Genomic DNA, 22,749 nt, shown 5'->3' on the forward strand with positions numbered 1-22,749 from the left:
GCACAATAAAGTATTCACATATTAACAAAAATGGTAAACAAACTTTAAATCAAACCCCTCATTTATTTGTAAGCATTTGGAGAAATATAATTTTCAATGTTTAAACACAGTTATTGAAATCTTAGCCCTTTTACATTGCAGTAGAATCTTGGCAGGTTTCCACCCCTCTGAAGCCTGGTTTTAGAAGGTGAACAGCTTCTGGTTATTTACAGAGTCTTCCTAATCTGAGGATTTTGAGATTGAACATCTTTACATTAAAAGCACCTAGAAGGGTTAGGGGTAGCTTGTTTTGAAGATATTTTCATTTACTGCTTGTTAAGAAAGGTTTAAAGGACTGATTCACATGGGTGTATTCCTCCTTAGAGTAAGCATCCTACACATTTTGGTTCCCAGGAACCCCTGCTGCTGCGTACAGCTGCTCACAAACATGAATGGCTATAGACAGGTGTATGCAGGCACGTGCTGCTTCTTGCGTAAACTCAAGAGCGCAGACTTGCACCAAATTACACAGCATATTTATGCCATAAGGAGGGATACGCCCTAAATAGTTTAATGCCCAAAGTGCAAGAGCACAGGTACCCTTTAAACTATTACACTCTCCCCAATTGAAAGTCTGTTTGGTGTGTTGATGGAGCATGCCCCTATAGCCCAGCAGCACGAGATGCAAAATAGATAAGGCCACACCCACAAAACTCTAGGAAAAGCAATTCTAGCACTTGGTACTCAACATTATGGTAGCAATTGAAACTTGCATCATCTTATCTCTAGAATAATAGGCTTTAAAAATGTCCTGTGTATAGACCTGCACGGTAACAAAAGGAAATTAAACCTTTATCACGGGTAACACCACTTATGGCTTCATTCAATTGAAATACTTAAATGGACCGAGGGATGCAAAAACAGACACCTATGACTTAAAACTAGTTTGACATGCCTGCCATAGTCCCACACATTCAGATAGTCTAATTACCTTATATTTGCATGAGAGGAATCAATCCATAGTTTTCAGCTGTCAGAATGAGGTCCATAACTGACACAGTTAGTTCTTTTGTTTACACATTAAAAAAGAAAGATACATTTCTATGTCCAGCTGTTAGCATGCATTGTTCCATGGAATGTTACTGCATTACCTACCAGGCTCATTTCTTTAGATTTCAAGGATGTTGAGCTACCTGAAGATGCAGTGGAGGCTGGGCTACTAGAAGCATCTTTCTTCATTAATCGGCTCTTATCAATACCATTCTCCCGCGGTGAGTGAGCTGGGCTTGCTCTTGGAGAAGATGGATCCTAAGCATGTGCAAACAAAAACACTGCTCAGATGTGGTTGAAAACAATAGGATGCATGCCAATTTGTTTCAGATTTAGTGAAATTTGATGAGCTGCTGCAAAGAGCAGCAGCCCAATTGAAAAGCAGGGTTCGGTTTTAAAGTTATAGAATTAAAGTCAATATTTACCAACAATACCGATACCTTAAATTGCATCTAAGCTCCCAAAAATGGCTGCATTAAGTTATTTTCATCTGGGGATCCTGTGACAAACATTTCCTAACACTATAGTGGCTACACCAATGGTTGCCACCCAGGCTAAACTGCAAATGTGTCTACTTTGTACACCTCTATTATTAACACTGAGGATGGGAAGATAGATGACATAGTTTGTATGTTCTTTCAGATCAGCTCACAGGAAGAGACACTGGCAAACAGGACACTTTTTTTTTAGAAGGGTACTTGCTAAAAAATAAAAAAACGAATAAAGTCCCCCCATCTAAAAGGACCAATAGGCTGCAATGTATTTTTTTTTTATACTTTGGTTTAGTTATCTTTTATAAAGAAAACTGACGCAAAAGACATCAGAAGTGCCACTGCTAATCTCTATATATAGCACAGTAGTGAACACACCCAAAACTAACAGGTTAAAATGCTTGTAAACCCTGAGTGCTCACTCAATCCCGTGCTGTGCTCATCTGTAGCAGCTCTCCCCACTCACAGGCTTTGCTGAGGCAACAAAAGCCACTGGTTCCTGCTGCTGGCAGTCAAATCTTACATTCTGTGAACGCCAATTGTCCTCACCATGCAAGCAGTAATTTGGCCCTGGGTATTTGGGAGTAATAGCTGGTAAATACCAGTCCCAAACATTAGGTTCAGCAAACATCTAACCTCCAGTTTTCTGTGCATGCTGGTTGCAGTTTTTAGCAAATACTTAACATATTTAACCAAAAGCTAACGCTAAGCAAGCCTGTTGAAGCCTGCTAAAACCTTACATAAAACTACAGCTGTCTATTATTAAGATCTGTAACATCTACAACCAGAAGAAAAACCACCAGATTATAGTTGAAGGGCACTTAGCATAAGCAAGGGTGCTTAAGGGTCTCATGAATGCTACATGGAACTTGTCAAGTGCTTCTTAAATGTTTACAAAGCAATGCTGACAAATGTACACAAGACCTTTCACAGTGCTGTAACAAACTGTCAAATCTGAAAGGGGGGGACGAAGCCTTACCTCATTTGACACATCAACAACTAGATTGTCATCGCTTTTGTCCCCGTCGCTGTCCTGTAATTAATAGGTACATTTGCATTCAATATATAGAAATAACTTACTAGGAGAAAACTGGCTAGTAAGAAAAAAAAGAAAAATGTATTTCACAAATCACAAGATTTTAACACCTCCAATTAAATCAGCTCTGCAAAACCAATACAGCAACACTTTCATAGGCATAGAAATGAAGGTGAAAAAAAAAAAAAAGCAAGGAAATTGGCAAACTTCCACATATAAGAAGGAATCTTGAGGATATTTCAAAGGTTCTAGAAATCTGACCCCTGCTGTTGTAGCATGCATTGTAATCTGCATCAGGGGTTGTGAAACTACTGTAAATGATTGCACTTCAAACAGGAAAACCAAGACTGTTAACAGTGTCTGGCTTTCACAAAGACAAACAGGAAATAACTATGCTTTGTGAGACAGGGTTATCAAAAGGGCTAGAATACATCTCTTAAGTAGGCTGCCAACATTTTTTTTTTTTTTTTTTTTTTTACACTTCTTTTCTTACTACTGCTTACCAAGGCATGAACCAAAGAATTAAGCAGTATACCACATATGAAATATTCAAAAGACATAGGCAAGTCTATTTAAAGCAAACATGTCACTAGTAATTGCAAATAAACGATACAGAAAAGAAAAGCAGTTACACCCATCTACCTGTGTCCTGATGTGCAGTAGAGGTCAGCAGGAAGAACCACAGAGCTGCGGGGGAAACAGGAGACTGACACTCCCTAAGTGCCTGTTTACCAGCAGACTTGGACATTTGTACAACTGCTACAAAACCTACTGCTGTGAGATGCCACTATGTGCAAATGTGGCTTTACTCCAAAGGAATACTAGATGGGAACAATTATCCACTGCACAGCTGATTTTCTAATACACTATTCTGCTCTAATTATCTGCAATATACACAAGCACATAAAACTTCCTAAAACCCCTCCTACATACCAAAATCAAGATTAAGTATTTAAAGGGGAAAGTGAACGTCCCTTTAAGGGGGGGTTCCTTATCTGTAAGCCACATTTAAAGAAAACCTGTAGCAAGATAAACATGTGGGCTGCCACATAAAGACCTTACTTTATTAAAATAAAAGTTACCTGACCAACATGCTGATGCTAGGACTGCAATAAATTGAGTCACCAATACAGGACATAGATGGAAATCAGGTGTTCTGAGTGCCCTTTATCATGACCTACTGCATACTTGTTCTTGATCAGCAATTCTTAAAGCAATGAAGCTTGTAACAGTCAAACAACTGGCATTTTCAGGAAATGGTCAGCCTCAGTGAGACCGAAGGATGACCGGACACTTTTTTCCTCCCAAATATTGCAATATTAAAATGCATCATTGTCTGGAACTCACTGCAATGCTCTCCTTCACACAAATGACTGTGATGCATTAGTGGCGGCAAAGTTGTTTTTATTTTTCTCCACAAAAAAAGCAAATTAGCAGCTTAAACTTGCACAAAGATATATCAACATCTTGGCCTAAGTGCAACTTAAACGCAAGATAGTCTGGCATGTAAATGCTTATGTACTTGTAATAAAGTACTTTGAGCCTAACTGTCAAACCCATTGAATATCTTGTGAAAAAAGTTCAGACCTTCAATGAACAATCCTTAAAATTACACCTATTAGTCATGGTCATGAAAGTAAGCAACTCTAGGTGTCAACCAGTAACAACAATGCTACTATTTGTAATGAAAAGTAGCCATTTCAAGCAATTTTAAGCTGCCTTCGAGAGCAGTTAACTGGATGGAAGACCTCTCACAAGCATGAAATTGTTGCATGATCAAGCCTAAACCTCCTATAATAGGTGACTGCCATCTGAAATTCATGGGTAGGCTTTAGGGACCGGAATTGTGAGGCATTAAAGCATTTACAAATCTGGAAATGGCAAATACATGACAATGTAATGACCACCTTCCAACAAGCTATAAAATTTATATATATATATATATATATATATATATATATAAATATATATATATATATTTCCTACAACTGCTTTGAGAACATAAAAAGTCACTGAGGGAATTTACTAAGGCTGGATCAGCTGTACATGGCAATCAGTTTCGAACTTTCATTTTTAAAGCTTAACTGAACAAGCTGAGGGTAGATGTTAATTGGTTACTATACACAGCTTCTCCAAGTTCTATTTGCTCTGGTTATAGTAAATTCCCTCTTCTGTAGATAGCTGTGAACATAAGAATATTCTCATACACTTTCAGATTTTAACTCAAAACCTGGAGGAAATAGCGTCAGGTGGCGAGAAAAAAACAAAACAAAAAACACCTCTCTCCAATCATGATCATGATATTTGCTTCCAGATAAACCTGACCCGGAGGGGTGTCTGCATCCATCTGTTTGAAATTGTACTATAGGGTCCTGTTCACATAAATGCACTGTAGTAAAGAAAATAACATTGTGCAATTTACCACAACTCGTGTATGTGTGTTGCCATTCATTTTGACTAGCAGCCCAACACAAAACACACCTGTACTACAGCACACCACAACTCAAAATGTGCACAAAGCTACTTCCTCTACATTAAGCCCCATTCAAAATGAAAGATTTTGTGGTGTATGTGGTACTGCAGGGTATGATGTGAACAGTCCTCAAGATCTCTTGACGGTCTTGCTTAACAAAATCATCTTCTGATCTCGAATTGTCTTTTCTAAAACACCGACAAATATGCAATGCTATCTTAAAGATATTTAGTAAAATTGGTTTGGAATAGGACTTTTAAGGCACAGATATAAGTATACTGATACATAATCCATTTGGTTTGTGTGTATTTTTCTCATTTTCCCTGAAAAGAATCTAAACACGTCAGAATATGAGAAACCTGTACTAAAATTACATTATGATCACGATTATACCTGTTCTCTTGTTTTTATGTGATTTTAATGAGATTTGTTGAATAGAATTTGTATAAGTTTTATACTTTGTGTACTAATATCTGTGCCTTTAAAGTCCCATTCCACCACCATGGAAACTCCTCCTCAACTACCGCACACACTGGATAAAATGTTGTTCCTACCTCAAACGTTTCAAACCCAACTCTTATCTAAGCATCCTTGTATACAAGCCTCATTACAAGCCTGGTACGACCTCTTAATTTCTAACAAGTCAGACATAGATACTAAACGAATCCCTACACCAATTTCCACTTTACACTTCATCACTCCCAATCTAAATCTGATTCAATGGGAAAATCGAGGCATATCCCATATTCAAGACATATACACAAACCATAATTTAGACTCATTTTCCATTCTCCAGAAGAAATTCCACCTCCATGACAAGGAAAACTTTACTTATATGTGAATAGCTCACTCCACACAAAATAAATATACCATTCGAACTCACAATCTCTGCTACCGCACACCAATTCTTTCATAAGACACAATATCCAAAGAAAGGAACCTCGATCTTCTACACGCTCATAACCAAAGCACAGTTTACACTTCACACTACCTCTCTAACCAATTGGGAGAAAATTCTCCTTCAGCCAATATGCCCACACACCTGGGAAAGAACCTTCAACATCACCTATAAAGCTTCTAAATTTAGTTCCCACTGGGAAACATGCATGAAAAATTTTACACCAGTGGTATTTAACGCCTGTTAAACTCGCGCTATATTACCCTCAACACTCAGCTACATGCTGGAGACATTGTGGAGAAACAGGATCAACTATACATTTACTTTGGACATGTAAATCCCTCAAATCCTACTGGAACAAAGTCTTTCAATTGATCTCCTCAATCACAGGAGTCCCGGGGACCCCAAATCACTCTCTTGCTCTCCTACACATAGGAATAGACAAATTCCCTACAGACGCACGTACTATCATTATCCACATATTAGCAGCGACTAAAATCAATATCACTAAACTGTGGAAATCCACTAAAAATCCCTCTCTTTTAGCTCTCATATCCGACCTTAACCTCCAATGTGAGATGGAAAGAAGAACAGCTTTCCATAATTCTTCACACCAGAAATTCAAATTTCAATGGTCTCGATGGTTACAAAACCCAAATTGTTACGTAAAAGAACTACAAAATAATTCTACTCTATGACCTAAGCACTTGACTGGTGCCCTCTTCTTCCCCCCCTTCCCCCCATTACCCCTCTCCAATATTAACCTCACTTTTACTCCAACATGGTTCACATTATCCTAAGCATACCTCTCATGTAAGCGCGACTTAAGTTTACAACCTCCCCAGCCAATTGGTGGGGACCCTTCTTACATATACCGACTGTTATATCTGAATGTGAATCTCATTCACGTTAACGTTAATGTACATTGTTTTGTATGTTGAAAATCCTTTAATAAAAACATTTGAATATAAAGTCCTATTCCAAACTGATTTTGCCAAATACGTCCAACTGAGGAAGTGACACGGTTCATCTTGGGGGTTAAAATGCTCACTGCTATTGTATATTTGAAAAAGTATTCTCTAAAAATAATATTTGGAAAGCATAGTTTAAGGATGTTGAACATGAAGAGACTTACATAGTGGCTAGAGTCCTTATCATCCACTTTCCTCTTTTTAAGGTCATTAGAATACTCTGGGCCATTTCTTCGTTTATCTGTGCCTCGCAGGCTGTCAGAAACCAACAGAGAGTTACTCTGTAAAAACAAAAAGAAAAAACCAAGCACGTTAAAACATTTACAAGCTGCATTTCCGTGGTAAACCAAAAGCCTTAAGAAGATGCCATAATAAGATGAACAGGTGTGAACATTTAAGACCATAATCACTTTGTTCGTATACAAGTATAATACATTTTGGCTGTCACAAATGGAAAAAACTAAGAAATTTAGCAGATTAGTTCTTAATAAAAGTTAGTCTATAGATGCATCAAAAAAAAGTTCTGCATACACATTAAAATATTTACTACAGGTGAATCTTCCTAGTGAGTTTTAGATGACACTGCTCAATTCACCACCAAAGAATGTTCGTGTGAAAGTCACATTCTCTATAAATATGCCCCTTTAACCCTTTTCGCTGCTGGAGCCACTTTTGTATTTTTGCATGTTGGAAAAACATTTTAGGTCTGAAGTTTACATAAACCCTACAAAACATTTTCTGAAAGCAAAAATCCTGAAGAATAAAATAGTGGTAGCTCCCCATTTTTGTGTCACATGATACTAGAACAGTTTAGAAAATGCAAAATTTCAGTAAAACATAATATACTAAAGTGAATTAAAGGGCACACAAATGCAGTAAAGAAATGAGAAGTGAAAAGATACCCGACATGACACCTTAAAATTGCATGCACCCGTGAAATGCCAACCAACTTCAGTACCCTATATTTTCCATAGGTGATGCTTTAAAAGCCCTTAAAAGTCATCAGCTTAGAGTTAATCATGAATAATGGGCCTGCCCTCCCTTCCAGTGTACCCATATAATATATGTATATTTTTTTTTTTTAGCAAACAGTACTGAGATCAAAGAGGAAGAGGGGAAGTACTTGGGCCCTGTACTGTATTCAAACATATGGAATTTACAAGAACATCAATTCTTATCTTAATCATACAGCTAAAAGGACACAGGAGAGAATTATTGTACCATGTCCGCCATGTACCATGGGATAAACAGCCGTCTGTCGAAAAAAAAAAAAACTTTTGAAAGCATGAACTGAAAACAGGCAATGGCCCTGCAACCCTTGCTAGATGCTGTCAGTACCATGAGTAACCAAACCTCTTGGGGAATGGGTTCAAGTAAGAAGGATAAGAGCAGAAGCTCACGAAAAAAGCCAAAATAAACCACCTAGCCGGGTCAAAGAAGGGGGTACTCTCACAGAGGGTCCGCTTTGTGAAGGACTGAAATGGGGTCAGCTGGAAAGGCAATACATGGCAGACAAACAAACAGCAGTCCTCTGCCCCAACCATAAGGTGAATCAGAAGGCGTTTGCCATACCTCTAATCAGGTTCCTTTTTCACAGGAGCCTTGTAAGAGAGTAGCCCCTTTGAGCAAAAAGTAAGGTCTCTGAGTGGGCAAGAACACCTGAGAAGGCCCAGAGGGGCACAGAAACTCACACCGGTGATTCAAAAAAGCATTTCTTGCAAAAAGGGACAAGGAGTGCAAAGTTAGGTGTTAGCAAGAGGACATAAAATACATAACCCAAGGGGGGGATTAACAATAGAGGCTGCAATGTGCCTAAATGGTGAATAGTGAGTAATTAGGGATGCTTGAAAATCACTGGGATGGAGTCTGTAGAATTGTCACATAACTGCACATGTATGGGGAGAAGGGCAGGCAAGTGCTGAGGTAGCTACAGACCACACGTGAAGGGGAAACAAACAAAGAAGGGGCACCGAGGACAAGGGCATGCAACCTTTTCCATTAATATGTTGGTGAAGGAAATTGTCTGGAGCCATAGCCACTGCTTTCTAAAGTAGGAGAGAGCAGAAGGACTTTTCGACTTGAAAAACAGGCAGCTTGGTGATCCTTGACGCTTATACAGAGTAAGCGGATGTCAGAACTCAGGGTAGAGTCAAATTTGTAGGCCAGGGAGACCTGGAAGTCTATGTAAGTCTATGTATCCATGCATAGTGAGGAGTACAGTCCCAATGACCTTGAGTGGAGAAGATGGGCACTTGCGGTCCTGAAAATCTGCCAGTAGAACCTGGGGGAAGTTCTCATGGAGATGCCAATGGCAGCATTTTGTTTTGAACACGGGGTCAGAGACTAATAAAATGTTGTGCCAAAGAGAATGTAAGCACAATATGAGGATTAAACCTAGATATTCCAAGCAGTAGAAGGTCAGGGGAAGGAAAGGTGTGGTGTTAACCACAGAGGGAAGTGAAAGCATCAGTGTTTGGGCCCATAGTCAAAGAAGGGTCTCCAAGGCACCCTGGTACATGAAGGCTCAGGTTCTGATCACGGTTCTAATATAGTATCACAGGGTGTAGGAAGTTCAGCAATGTAAAAATCACATTAATGTATAGATAGATGGGGAGCAAAACACATCACACTGTGGTTACTACACAAGTTAGAAGGCCTCTCATAAGAGAGATATAGTGGCAGGTCTGTAAAAGACCAGGAAGAAGCCATGCTGCTGTGGCAGACTTAGCAGCAAGTGTAAAACAGACCATCTGTTTTAAAAGCATGATGATGTATGCATTGTTGAGTGGATAAGGGTCTATAGTGATCCTTGTTATTGTACGCTGCAAAAAAGATGTAGGGTCTCTGTAAAGCAACTAAAAACAAAAATGTGTAGCTGAGGAAAGATTAAATATATATAAAAAAAAAAAAAAAAAAAAAAGGCTGTTAATAGACGTTCCTTTGTCAAGAAGGGGGGCACCTTTTAATGCAAAGGCAGATTTTGAGCAGATCCACCAAGATTCTGAGCCAGCTGCTTCCACCCATTCCACAGCCCGGCGCTGGAGGGGGCAAAGCACAAAGCCAGTGACTGACAGTCTTCAGAGAGCAGAAACTGGTGACCAAGAACGATTAGGGTCGTTAGTTCGAATCCCAACCATGGGACCTCCTGCCTGGAGTTTGCATGTTCTCCCTGCACCTGCGTGGGTTTCCTCCGGGTACTCCGGTTTCCTCCCACACTCCAAAGACATGCTGGTAGGTTAATTGGCTCCTGTCTAAATTGGCCCTAGTATGTGTATGTATGAATGTACGTTAGGGACCTTAGATTGTACACCCCTTGAGGGTTAGGGACTGATGTGAATGTACAATACATATGTAAAGCGCTGCGTAAATTGACGGTGCTATATAAATATCTGAAATAAATAAACCCAGGTGATCAGTGGTCTTTGATCACTCAGGTCACAGTCTAGAGGCTGCAGGGGACAGATGTAGCATCAGACTGATTTTTTTCTTCTTTTTTTTAATCCCAAACGTCAAGTCCAGACACTTTCCTCCCTTCCAGTCCAGCCCATTTTTCACTGCGGTCATACTTTGAATGACAATTGCTCAGTCATACAACACTGTACACAATTTTTTTGGTTTTGTTTTGAGAGCTCCCTTTTGGTGGCATTTAATCACCAGAGTTAATTTTTCCTATAAAAATGAAAAGCAGAAATGCTGAAAATTGTGAACAACAAAACGAAACAAAATAAAACAAAAAAAAAAAAAAAAAAAAAACACACCACACACACACACCATGTTCCTTAGTTTGTTTGTTATAAAATGTTGCAAATATTCTTTCAGAAATTTAGGCCAATATGTATTCGGTTACATTTCTTTGTTAAGAGTAAACACAAATCAGTATTTAGTCTGTGTGAAAGTAGACAGTCTAAAGTATTCAGCAAGAGGCATGGCGAGTTTTGAAGTTGTAATTTTGGGGATACTACGTGCGAGACTCTCACAGCCTACATACATTGAGGGGCCCAAAATCCAAGGAGCTCCTTTGGGCTTTAAAGCAGCATATATTAAGCATAAATTACACATCTAATTTTCTGAATACCCATCACATTTTTTGGAAGCCATGGAGCACCAGGATAGTGGAAAAACCCACAAAATGTCCCCATTTTGTAAAGCAAACACTCCAAGGTATTTTCTGAAAAGCAAAGTCTTTTGAAAATTTAATTTTTTTACCACAAGCTTTTGGATAATGCAGGAAAAAAATGATTTTTTAAATCTTTTTCTTACACACACAAAGTTGCTAATTTATTAAGATATTTTTTCACACACAGCAGAAGCATACTTCGCATTACATCCCAAAACACATTTTGCTACTCCTCCTGAGTGTGGCGATACCACTAGGGAGACTTTTAATGTTTGGACTGCTTATAGATTGGACATTGTATCTTGTGAATCACATAACCAACTGTATCAAAATAAATGTACTGTAATGGTCACCTCTTTAGGAATGATGGGGGAATATAGCTTAGTGTAGAATCAACTATAGCAGTCCCCATTCCTACAAGCCAAGTGAGCCTAGCCTACTGGTACATGGCTGCCCCTTAGGAATACCACGTTCACTCACCAGGAAGTACAGGAGGCTATAGAAAGGAAGAACAAGAGTTCATGTGGATCCAGGAGAGCAACTGTCCCTGCAGGGAATGGATGGGACTGGTGTCTTGCAAGAAACGTAGTCAGTCAGATGTGCAGATGGGTTCATTCAGGTGCAGGAAGAGACATGATCAGCAAACAGGCAAAGGATTGGTCTAGGCATCAGGCAGAAATGTAGTCAATAAACAGGCCAATGTTAATGTGCCGGTACATTAATGGTGGACACAGTGGTCACAGATCATGCCACCTGCATTGGCGCTGCGCCAGCCTAAATATATATATATATATATATATATATATATATATATATATATATTTTACACACACACACACACACATAGGCCAGATGGGAGGTGGTTAATCCTTTGGTTGCATATCAGCACTGCTAATCTCCACTCTCATTGGCAACCATTTACTGTCTGCATGTATTATATTATTTATAGGGGGGAGGGGGGTTGGGTTCCTGATGGTGACAACAGTTGACCATAGCTGTGCAAGGAGTATCATCTTAGCCACTTGTTTTGTCCAATAGGAGAGTTTAACAGGGTGACAATGCAGGTGCATAACTAGAAGAAATGGGACAGTGATGTCACCCTAAAGCAGGAAGTGCCCGAACAAAGGATCGATAAGTATTATGCAAATAAAAGCTACAGATATATAAAAATACTGAAAGACTTGAAATTAAGTTATGTTAAAGCATATATGCATATTTAATGAATGGGTTTACATTTCATTTCAAAACAGACGAGCCTACAGCTAGGCATGGAATTGGGAAATGTACATACACAATATTGAATATTCACCGAAAAAAACCCCAAAAAAACAAAAAAATACTTTTTCTCAACCTTCAACCAACATCCTTTAAAGTGAGAAGGAATTAAGAGAAATAAAACATTATGTAGTGTGTGACACACTATGGCAAAATACTAAGCAAAAACTGTAAAGCAGTACAGAACACTCCCAAGCTCACACCTGGTACCAATTTACATTACCTTACTAGTGAGCCAATTCTGAACATTAGGATGATGGATCTGCTCATTACACAGTGAAAAAGAACAGCAATAGACCTCTGAACCCTCAATATATGCACATGGTCTGACGCTTACTGTCATTAGTGAAAAGGTCAAGATGATTATAATTTAAAATATACTTTTAGTATTGCCACAAAACAGGCAGATAAGCATTTCAGAAATTGGGTAGAGAAATCAGCAGACAGGCTACCAAACATTTCAACTATGTTGTGAATTTTCGTGGTTGTGTGTAAGCAATGGTAAAAATCCATAAGCTGAAGCTGCCACGCAAGACCGGAAACAGATTAGAAATGTAAAATAACAAAAAATTACAGTAAATGTGGTCTGAGGAGCAGATTGCTCACCAAGACTGGCAGACCACTAGCAGACTGTTGAGTGGTCCCCAATATGTTTGTACGCTTTTATGGACATGCTTGTTATTGCTCTCTAAATTAAAAAAAACAAAACAAAAAAAAAAACTTAAATTTTAAATCTAGCAGGTGAGGAATTAAAACCTGCCTTTTTTGTAGTCCATGTACTTCTATTAATTTCCCTTCGCATCCATTTCCAAAATGCCACCAGATCAGGTGTCCACATTGGAAGATTCTCCCATTGAATTTCCCCCACTGTCTCTCTCTGAAAATGGTTACTAGGAAATAAAAGAGTAATCTCCAGAGCAGGGATATAAACCTGACAAAGTGACCATTCCCTATCCTAAAGTGAAAAGTTTTGGCTGTAGATATACTTTAACTCCTTATTTATCCAGATTGTTGCAAAGTTTATGTTCAATGAGGCAAAATACTGCCACCTATGCAAAAAATGTTAAAGCATTCCAAATGTTAAGAAAATCAATGTTAGGATATGTAAACCCCAACAATGAACTACTCTTATTTGGTCCATTTTGGTCTTTCACGTATATTTTTGAAAGAGTTTTGTCATTTCTGCTTGATAATTGCACACAAAAAAAACAAAATAAAACTGTTGCTCTTTGCAGAAAACTGGGTAGCTGATAACTGCCTGTACTGCATTCTTATCAGTTACAATGTTTTCTGCTGAGGACTATGAAATCCTGCCCATATTAGTAATAACAAGGAAAGTGGAAAAAGAAAAAAATCCTGGGAAGAAAAAAAAAAAAAAAAAAAACCAACAACTAAATGCAGCCACCAAACCCAAAGAACTGGTCAGCCCTTTGTTTTAAACATGCTTTAAACATGTTCAGCCACAGTAGCAGCCATAAACTCATGCCCATTTTTCTCAGCCGGCTTCCGGTTGTAAAGCAAAAAAGTGATCTGGGCACTGGTTCCAGGGCTCTCCTGGATGCAAAAATGGGAGGAGACAAAAGGAATTGTCTCCTCCCATTTTGGCATCCTTGATCCCCTTTGCAGTGAATGAAGCTGAAAGCGATGACTATTTCATTACTTGCAGTTTCCGAACGGTCACTCCTTGGCAGACAGTTCTCTGGCTTTATCTAAGCATACACTTTGTTTTCAATGGAAAGGGAGGCCCTGGGAGTCCAACAGACCCCCCCCCAATGTCTCCATAAAAAGGACCTGTCCCCTGCCGAGTGCTATAACATGAGGGTTAGATAACCCCTTGGGATGGCAATCAAAAAGGTAAATAAAATTAAAAGCTGGGTAAAAAAACAAAAAAACAAACAAAAAAAACCACACACACTACACATGTAGGTAAACCACAATTGCCCCACACATGCGAGGTATCACCAGAAACATCGGAGAGAAAAATAATTCTAGTAACATAGCTCACAGTTACCTCTTAACAGATTAGCTGTAACAGCTTTTAAATAGTCACAGAAGGAGAGTTTTGGGTACCATAAGTTTTTGCAATAGTATAGGAGTACACAATTTTATTTTAAAACTTGTTTGGTACTCAACGAACCGCATCTTTTATGTTTTACCGTAAAGTTGGGAATTATATTGTGCAATTGATAAACAAATAGTGTGTGGCATAAATTACAGAAATAATGTTTTGGGGATTTTAAGTAATTTTATAGCCAAAAATACAGATTCTTAAATGTGTGCAAAAAATTAAATAAAAAAAAAGCTCCAGCACCAAAAGTGATTAAACATCAATAATTGAATAAACATTTAAATTCTATACAAAATAGGTTTTCAAAAAGGGAATTATTTAACTTCTAAAAGAGAAAAAAAAAAACGCACTAGATTAGCCTGCAGAACAAGTATTTAATTACATATTCTACATTATAAGGCAACAGTTGTACTAACCTGTAAAACAGAAGCACTGTTGTATATAGATAGTTAAGATAACAAGGGATTGATCTCAAAATGCTTCCAGTGCAATAGATGAAGTCATCTGCATTTCTTTGCTACTTAATCATTATGTCAAGTCAGCAAAGGGAGAGGTGTGTATAAAATGACAAATGACACCTGGAATAGAGTGAGCTGCTGCAATTCCCTGCAGGGCCTAAATAAAAAGTTTACACTTCAAAAAGGCCATTATTTACTAAAGGCAAAGCTTTTCCAAAACAGGGTTGTTAGGTTACAGAAATCTTTTAGCTACAAGGCCCCAAGGACTGGTAGTTGGTGCCAAGCTCTTGTGCATGTATTTTCATACCTTAAAAAAAGTGTCAGGCCAAAATACGATTTTTGTACTCACCATAAAAATCAATTACCTGGTATCCCTAAGGGAAACAGGAATTCTTAGACTATCAGGCTATACTGACGCCTGCAGGAGAAACCCTTTCAAAAGCAAAAAAAAAAAAAGCCAGCATAGAATATCCTGGCCCACAACCATCATGCCATTTGTAGTAAAGGAGTGCAGATAGCAAGAAAATAGAAAGACACAGAAGGAAGGAACCCGTGTCCCACGATGAACTGGAAGTAAATTTTATTGTGAGTACAGAAATTCTATTTTTCACTTTTTTGTCCCTTGAGGATACAAAAAGTTTTACACTGTCATGACATCCAAAAGCAGTCTGACAGAGGAGTGGCTAACATAGGAACGAAGGTTAACAGATCGATTAAAAAAAAAAAAAAAAAAAAAAGCCCTTGGGGACTGCCTGCAGTCTGAAGGACCCAATGCCAAAAGCAAGAATCAGATGAGGCCTGAGTATGCATCTGGTAGAACCCCTCTCAGAATAGAATGCACCTGAAAAGGAAAGGGTGGAACCTGATATTTAATGGCATCAGTTTGGATGATGGTCTGCCCTAGTGATCTAGAAATGGTGGAATGTAAGCCAGAGCACTGTTCTGGAATTTATCAAAGATAAAAAAAAAAAAAAAAAAAAGTATTCCTGAAAAAAGCTGTAGCTGGGGGATAGATTCTTATAGCCCAAACTGCATTCAGAAAATGGAGTGAAACCTGAAGATGAAATGGAACCAGAGGGACAGAAAAACAATGTCCCAGGTGACTTAAACAGGGCAAAAACATGGGCAACAAGGAAGTCCAGGGCCTCAACACCACCTACTATTTAGCAGGGCTATTGGTACGGCTAGCACCTTGGTAATCTCCTCAGATGCAAATTGAAAGGCAGAGCTACAAACTAGTAATATAGGTGCCATGCAGAAACATAGATGTACTGGGAAAAATGGTGATGTGCAGGTATGTATCCCTAAAAATCAAACATTTCCCAGGTAAAAAAGAAAAGAAAAATGGAATTCCCTGAGGAATTTCCGGGTTTGAATGAAGCCTATCAGAACCCTGAGATTCCAAGACTATGTAAATGCCCCCTGTGGGTATGAAAACAGTGAACAAGTTGATATGTTGATACTGAGGGCCTGTTGTAGATTTGTAATTTGTGCACTGATGCATAGATACAGGAAGAGGGGGCAAGGGGTGAAACTAATTTGAAGTTCTGGTATACTACCTTTTGCACCCAAGCATCGGAGATGCAAATTGTCCAAGAGTCTGCAAAGGTTAACAAAATGTCCCAGACTCTGAAAAGTGGTGTCCACCCTTGTCAGATTGAGTGCCAGACCTCTGTACGTGAAATGGGAAAAATGAAAGGAACATTTAAACAGTTGGGGGGGGGGGGGTGTTAGACCATTTTGCAGGTTTCCTCAGCTGAGAATCCTTTTGTGCCAGATTTCCCACACATTCTTTGAAATGTAATTAAAAAAAAACAAAAAAAAACTTGCATCCATTTGTCCAAATATACTCTAAGCAAGGGATCACTCAGAGTAGCAGAGAGCTCTCTCTCTTTAAAGATAATTGATCACATCAAGGATTTGGCATTTCAAAAATTTGTAACGAAGTCACTGAAGAAAGGGAATACTTTATAATATACTTAGTGGTAGAACAACTGAAGCAAGCGATAGAACACAGAGAAAGAGCCACAAAGGTGAACAAGTTGCAAATGATTCCTTCCTTCAGAGAGGACACAAAATCTACTAGTTGATCTGCAGATTGATCCTGGCCAAACCAGGGAAGTCCAGCATGTCAATGTTGGATTTAGCAGAGGGGGAAAAATAATGGATTTTAGTGACCCATTGGTCAGAGGCGGTCCCCAGTAGACAACTGAATCACAGCATAAGGAACCCCCATCCCACAAGAGCTAAGTGGGCAAAGTCCAACAGTTTGCTTGTATATGCAGAGCGATCACAGTTTTGTTTGCCTAATATAGATGTGAAGGCTTAACAAAAACACATTGAAGGGTTCTAGCTCCAATTAAGCCCTATACAGCAGAAAAGCAGAGAAGACTCTGTATAAGTCATTTGTACTTAAATTAATACATTTTAGAGGGCTAATACACACAACTAAAAAGGTTAACATTTAAACGAATCCCCTAACTGCCCTGATGTACTACAGAAGCTGGAGAACGTCAGAGTCAACATTTGTGTCAGTAAGTGGTACTGCATGGGAAAAAACTTAAACCTCAGCAGCGTATACAATCAGCTAGAGGAGGTTTAAAACTAGACTTTATGAGAACATTTTGACTGCAGTCTATAACTCTGACTGTGGACCACATTAGCAAGTGGGTCTCCCTTCCACAACACAGACAAGCTGTGCTGGAACATGAGGTGGCTGTTTAGCACCAATTTACCTGAAACCACAAAATCTTAGGTAGTCATTGCAGTCAATAGGACTATTGCAGAGAATTCACGAGAAGAGAGAATGGACTGGGAATCTTTGCTGTTGGGCTAACAGAGAACACCAATATAAACTAGTTAAACATCACGCTCAGTATGTGCTCAATGGATGACTGGACAGAATTTCAGGGTTCAAGATATCTTCCCCAGTCAATATAATCCCCAGTTTCTCAAAGGATGAGGAAAAAAAAAAGCCTACTTTTTCTAGCTTTGAATAGTGGAGGATGAGAATGTCTGTTTTAGTATTACTACTCAGGGCTCCATGTAAACTCACTGCTTTGCAGAGAACATTTTCACCAACAGGAAGTGAGGAAAACTGTGCCACAGGGGAATGGAGAAATAAAAATCTAGTTCTGGCCTTCCCTTCTCTACTAAAGAGGAGCATTTTCTGTCTGTGTGTTGCTGATGGAAAGTTACCCACACTTATTGTCTGGATCCTCAAATAGTAAAGAAAATAGAGTAGAGTTTCTAACCCTTACTAGAACATATACTAATTCTTGTATATTTATCATGAGCTGTATTGGAAACAATGGTTTTCCATATGTCCAATAATTTTTCCAGCACTGGAAAATGTAGAAAAATCACGATTCAACCTGCCACTGTGCAAGCATGCATTTTTAGCGTTAGCATATGCATGAACAACAGATAATATATGGTCTTCTAAAGGGAATGCTGATCCTTATTTGCTTTCCTTACACCATTAGGCAGGAAAAAAAGCCTTAACACTGCATTTTTGGTACAGCGACAGGCATTTTGTCAAGTAAACTTGTAAGTCACCAGAAAAACACCGAAAATGCATGAACGTTGGAGTGAATGTAGTGTTAAGGAACCAGATTCCCACCTCCTTTCACCTTTCCAATGCAATCATCAGGTACACAGGAGACTTGCCTCGCCCCATTGAGAGATAGTAATTTAGCAGAGTCATTTGTTAAGTCTTATAACCGAGTGAAAAATGTGAAAATGTTAGCAAGAAACAAAGACTACTTACTGTTCCTGGCTCTCTCTCTGCTCACGAAGAACCCAGAAACGCACAGACATATATCCGTTCAGACAAACAGGCAAGAGTAAAAGAAAAATAAAAAGGAAAAAATTAGAAGTCAAGTCTCTAAAGTTTTAAAATGTATTTTATTTTGCAAAATAAAAATGTGCATATTTCAAATACAAGCAATATTCACATAACATAATTGTGCAGAAAGGCTGGTAGATGACATAAAACCACTGTACAAAGTGACACACATTAAAGTGCAAATATACTATTTGTAAGCCCTTTTATTCAGATATAATAAAAAGTATGATCTTATCAGAATAGACAACCCATACTACCAACCTCCAATCTGCAGCACACTGCACTGCATGTTATAATGAAATATAGAAAGAGAGGAACCCTTAGTCAGGGTTCACGGTTTAAGTTAATACATTGTATTCAACAATCAGAATAGTGCATTTTCTTGTTAAATAAAATGCAAGTGATTGGAAGCTGCCTAGAAGGAGTCAGAAGTTAGAATGTTAATTACAGAACTCCAAGGCTTACTAAGACACAAGGTCACAAATGTTTAATTTGTTTTATGTGCAGCCCTTTGAATTCTCAGGCATTCGTTTGCAAAGGGCAGATGTAGGTTCTACTGTGAACACTGGGGTTAAGGGTAACTATTTCTCAATATATGTAGTTGCTCACCCCATATATGTAGTTAAAGTCACACCATTAGTTTACTGAACAACTTCCTCCACTAGCTAGACCAAAGCAATTAGTCTTAGTCAACACATGGAGCAAAATGTTTAAATCCATATGCGTCTGAGCACCTCTTAATAGGGTCTGCCAACTCAAAACTGATATTTCTGTTTTCAGAACGATTCAGAATGTACATTAGCTTTTAGGTACTGTGGTGGGTAAAATCTCTGTGATGGAGTTCCCAGATCTAACCATCTGCTCTGGCTATTTACTAGTATTACAAAAAGGACCGTAAGAGGAGTTTGAAGAGCAAGAGACTCCAAGGCATGTAGACAAAAGCATTTTTTTTTTTTTTTAAACATAGAGATGGGATCTCGTCAAAGTTCACAAACAGGTATAACAACCCCTTAAACAGTAAAAACAAATTTCAGTGTCAAATGACCGAACACATAAATACACTGTACAGTTTTGAAAAGTATCAATGCTACCAGCAAAATATACACATTTAATTTGTTGTGAGGAAGGAGTGCTGTTTAGTAGGTGAAATGGATCAGAACACCAGTAGGAAATATACATGCAGGAAACTAAAAAAAAAAAAAGTTTAAACTACAAATCTACCAAAATAGGTATCGGCATGTATGCTATGACAAAAAAAAAAAAAAAAAAAAAAAAAAAAAAACACCACACACGCATTGATGGATAGAGATAAGAAAAGCTGTAGTGTGGGCATACAATAAGCCTGCTTTCACCTGGGCCCATAAACAGAAACATCTAAATACTGTAGCAGCCTGGCTCCCTCTGGAGCTCTGCCAATATGCCGGATTTTCCCTAACTGCGCAACTATTTTTTCCAGACCTGAAAAGTTTGTTTTTCTGGGTGCCTCAGGAATTTTATGACTATTTAGATGTACCACTAACATCAAAAACTGTATGCCCACTCTATAGATCAACTTTAAATACAGTGCTATAGGACTACAAATAAAAAACAAAATTTGTTAAAAGTCAAAATGACACTCATAGAAATTCACCCCTCTTTAGTATTAAAGATCAAAAGTTCCAACCAACACCACCTTGGTGTGTATTGTGGATTTCAAAACACTTGTATAACCTAACAGGTTCTCTTGTAAAAGGGTTTCTGAAGGGGTGTTCCTTGGGCCATAAAAAAAAAAAAAACTTACATAAAAAAAATAAAGTACACAAGGCCAAATTCACCAATCCCCATTAAAAAGTGTACTTAAAATATGGAATGCACGTGCAGAATATGATGAAGGTAATCTGCAAAGTTGAAAATCTAAAGGTATCAACTAAGAGGAAAAGAAGGCAAAATACGATGATGGAATTAACGTCAAGACATCCTAGGTGGGTTTTCCGTGCCTCTCACCTCTGTGATGGTCTGTGTCATGATGTTTCTTGTCATCTTTTAATGCAAGGTGAGACTGTCCACCTAGAGCATTAGAAAGGGCAAGGAGGCCTGCACTGCTTCCTAGTGGAGGAATGCCAGGTGGCTGAAGTCCTGAAGGATGTGGTGTAAGAGGCACTGGTGGTCCATGACTATGGGATAAATGCTGAGCTTGCAACTGCTGCTGCTGTGGTAATGATAAATACCCAGAGATGGATTTCAAACAAGAAAGAAGGAAAAAAACAAAAAACACAATTAATTTATTTCAGTGTACATATATTACATACATGTATGAAACTATAAAAACAAAAAAGGGAAGTAAAACCCCAAACATAAACATAAAGATAAAAAAAAGGGACAGTTGCGTGCTTAACAAAATGATGCAATCCAAGTAACCTCTTTTAGAAGTAACTCACCACTCACTGAACTCGCCTACAAAGAATACCTTCTATAAAAGCTTTCATAAAGCACACATTACTGACACAGAGCAACTGCAAAACCAACAGCTGTTTTGGAAACTGCCCATAAGAGCAAAATTAAAGGAATTTTTTTTCTCATTTTGGATGGAGTAAGGGAGGGTTATATAACCCATTAGCGCTGAAGTTTTTTGCCTTTCAAAACACTGTCCCATAGCTACAACGGAAAGGGAGAAATCCCTTCAAAGTTGTCCAGCAAAAAAACTGACAGTTCTAGAGTTTGAGACAAGCTAGTATACTGGTGAGGCCTCTTTCACACGGTACTTGTGTTTGAGCATCAGCATTTTCGGACGTCATTTCAGACATTTGTTTTGCACGTATTCACGCGCACAATATGCCAATCACATTAAATCTCATGCTCATATGCGTTTATTTGCATGCACAGCACAAAAACAATGACTAGGACCGTTGATCTTTCAATGTTTTTTCTTTTTTACCCAGTAACACACAGTACTTGTTTAGGTGTCCATGTGTACAATGGGCTGCATTTCAGATCATTAAAAAACATTGTATTGGGCTATTTCAAACTGCAGTGTGCAAGAGGCCTTGGGGTGCTCACAGTGCAAAGCATATTTTGTGTTTTTTTTTTTAATTTGAAAAAACACTTATTGCTGTAACGGCTTTAAAAGTTGGAGTTAGGCATTCCGTTTGTTGCTTAAAGTCCATCCAAGATTACCCTGTTCACACGAGAATAGCTACTCTGCAGTTTCACTCTGTTAAAATGAATGAAAAAAATCAAAAGATCTACTAGTAAGAACAGCAGTTAAAGCCTACGTTTAGTCAAAATAAAAATAACCCCTATGAATGAAACCTGATCTATGAATGGAAAACATGCAGACAACTGAATGGTCTGCACCATCCATTCACAGAAGCTGTAGTACGGCTTCTATAAGTGGAGGAGCTGAACAGATAGATCAAGCCTAGGCGGGTACTCTTGATGAATGTCTCACTGCTCCCTCAGTTCTTTTAATCTCTGGTTGCATAGCATTAGAAATTACAACAGGAGTAAAAAAAAGATTTATAAATAAGAAAGCAAGAATGAACAAACAATTGACATTCTTTCATCTGCATCTTGTTTCTTATAGGATGACAAAATATGATAGACGATTTGTTGCAGGTTTCCATTATGACGATACATGCAACCTAGTTATTCATAGGCTTTTCAAGGATTAACTAGATACTCACACAAATAAACCCTCAAGAGGTTAACCTCATCCTTTTAAGCTTCACACACTACAATCCTAGATATAGCTGGCAACCACAGTCAAGGAGCGAAATAAACCAGCATCTTGCTAATCCTTTAGCCAATCACCTCATGCAAAGCGAGCCTGTTTGAAGGCAGACAACTCAATCCACTGGTGCTGGCTCAGAACAAGCAGCCGTTTGACAGAATGCTTGTCCATCATAAAACATTCTGCAAGTACAGATCACAGCATATGTAGGAAAGTGTGCCAGAAAACCTATACAACCATCTTGCTATGCATGCTGCCAGTTAAGTGGCTAGTCCACAAAAGCAGCTTGCGTAGATGTACACAACGGTGAGGATACACATGCACTTTTTATACACAATTTAGGCCTATGGCACGGGGCGGACTGACCACTCGAGCAC

At 38.5% G+C, this 22,749-nt stretch overlaps 1 protein-coding gene across 4 annotated transcripts in view; it reads right to left on the reverse strand.

Moving 5' to 3' along the window:
• Positions 1-22,749, reverse strand: part of TLE1 (TLE family member 1, transcriptional corepressor) — a 77,458-nt gene that overhangs the window by 25,849 nt on the left and 28,860 nt on the right. For 2 of the 4 annotated variants that reach the window (XM_089691111.1, XM_089691109.1), the window contains exons 7-11: positions 20,647-20,848; positions 18,586-18,602; positions 7,063-7,179; positions 2,500-2,553; positions 1,135-1,287 (exon numbers count right to left, since the gene is read on the reverse strand). In XM_089691111.1, the coding sequence (XP_089547237.1) occupies positions 1,135-1,287; positions 2,500-2,553; positions 7,063-7,179; positions 18,586-18,602; positions 20,647-20,848 (543 nt within the window). Of the gene's footprint in view, positions 1-1,134; positions 1,288-2,499; positions 2,554-7,062; positions 7,180-18,585; positions 18,603-20,646; positions 20,852-22,749 lie in introns of all 4 variants that reach the window. The other 2 variants (XM_089691110.1, XM_089691108.1) reach the window with 1 other exon arrangement.

Source organism: Staurois parvus, unplaced genomic scaffold (genome assembly GCF_062004578.1).
Source record: "Staurois parvus isolate SC_StPar_1 unplaced genomic scaffold, SC_StPar_1.0 ptg000549l, whole genome shotgun sequence".
Taxonomy (NCBI): domain Eukaryota; kingdom Metazoa; phylum Chordata; class Amphibia; order Anura; family Ranidae; genus Staurois; species Staurois parvus.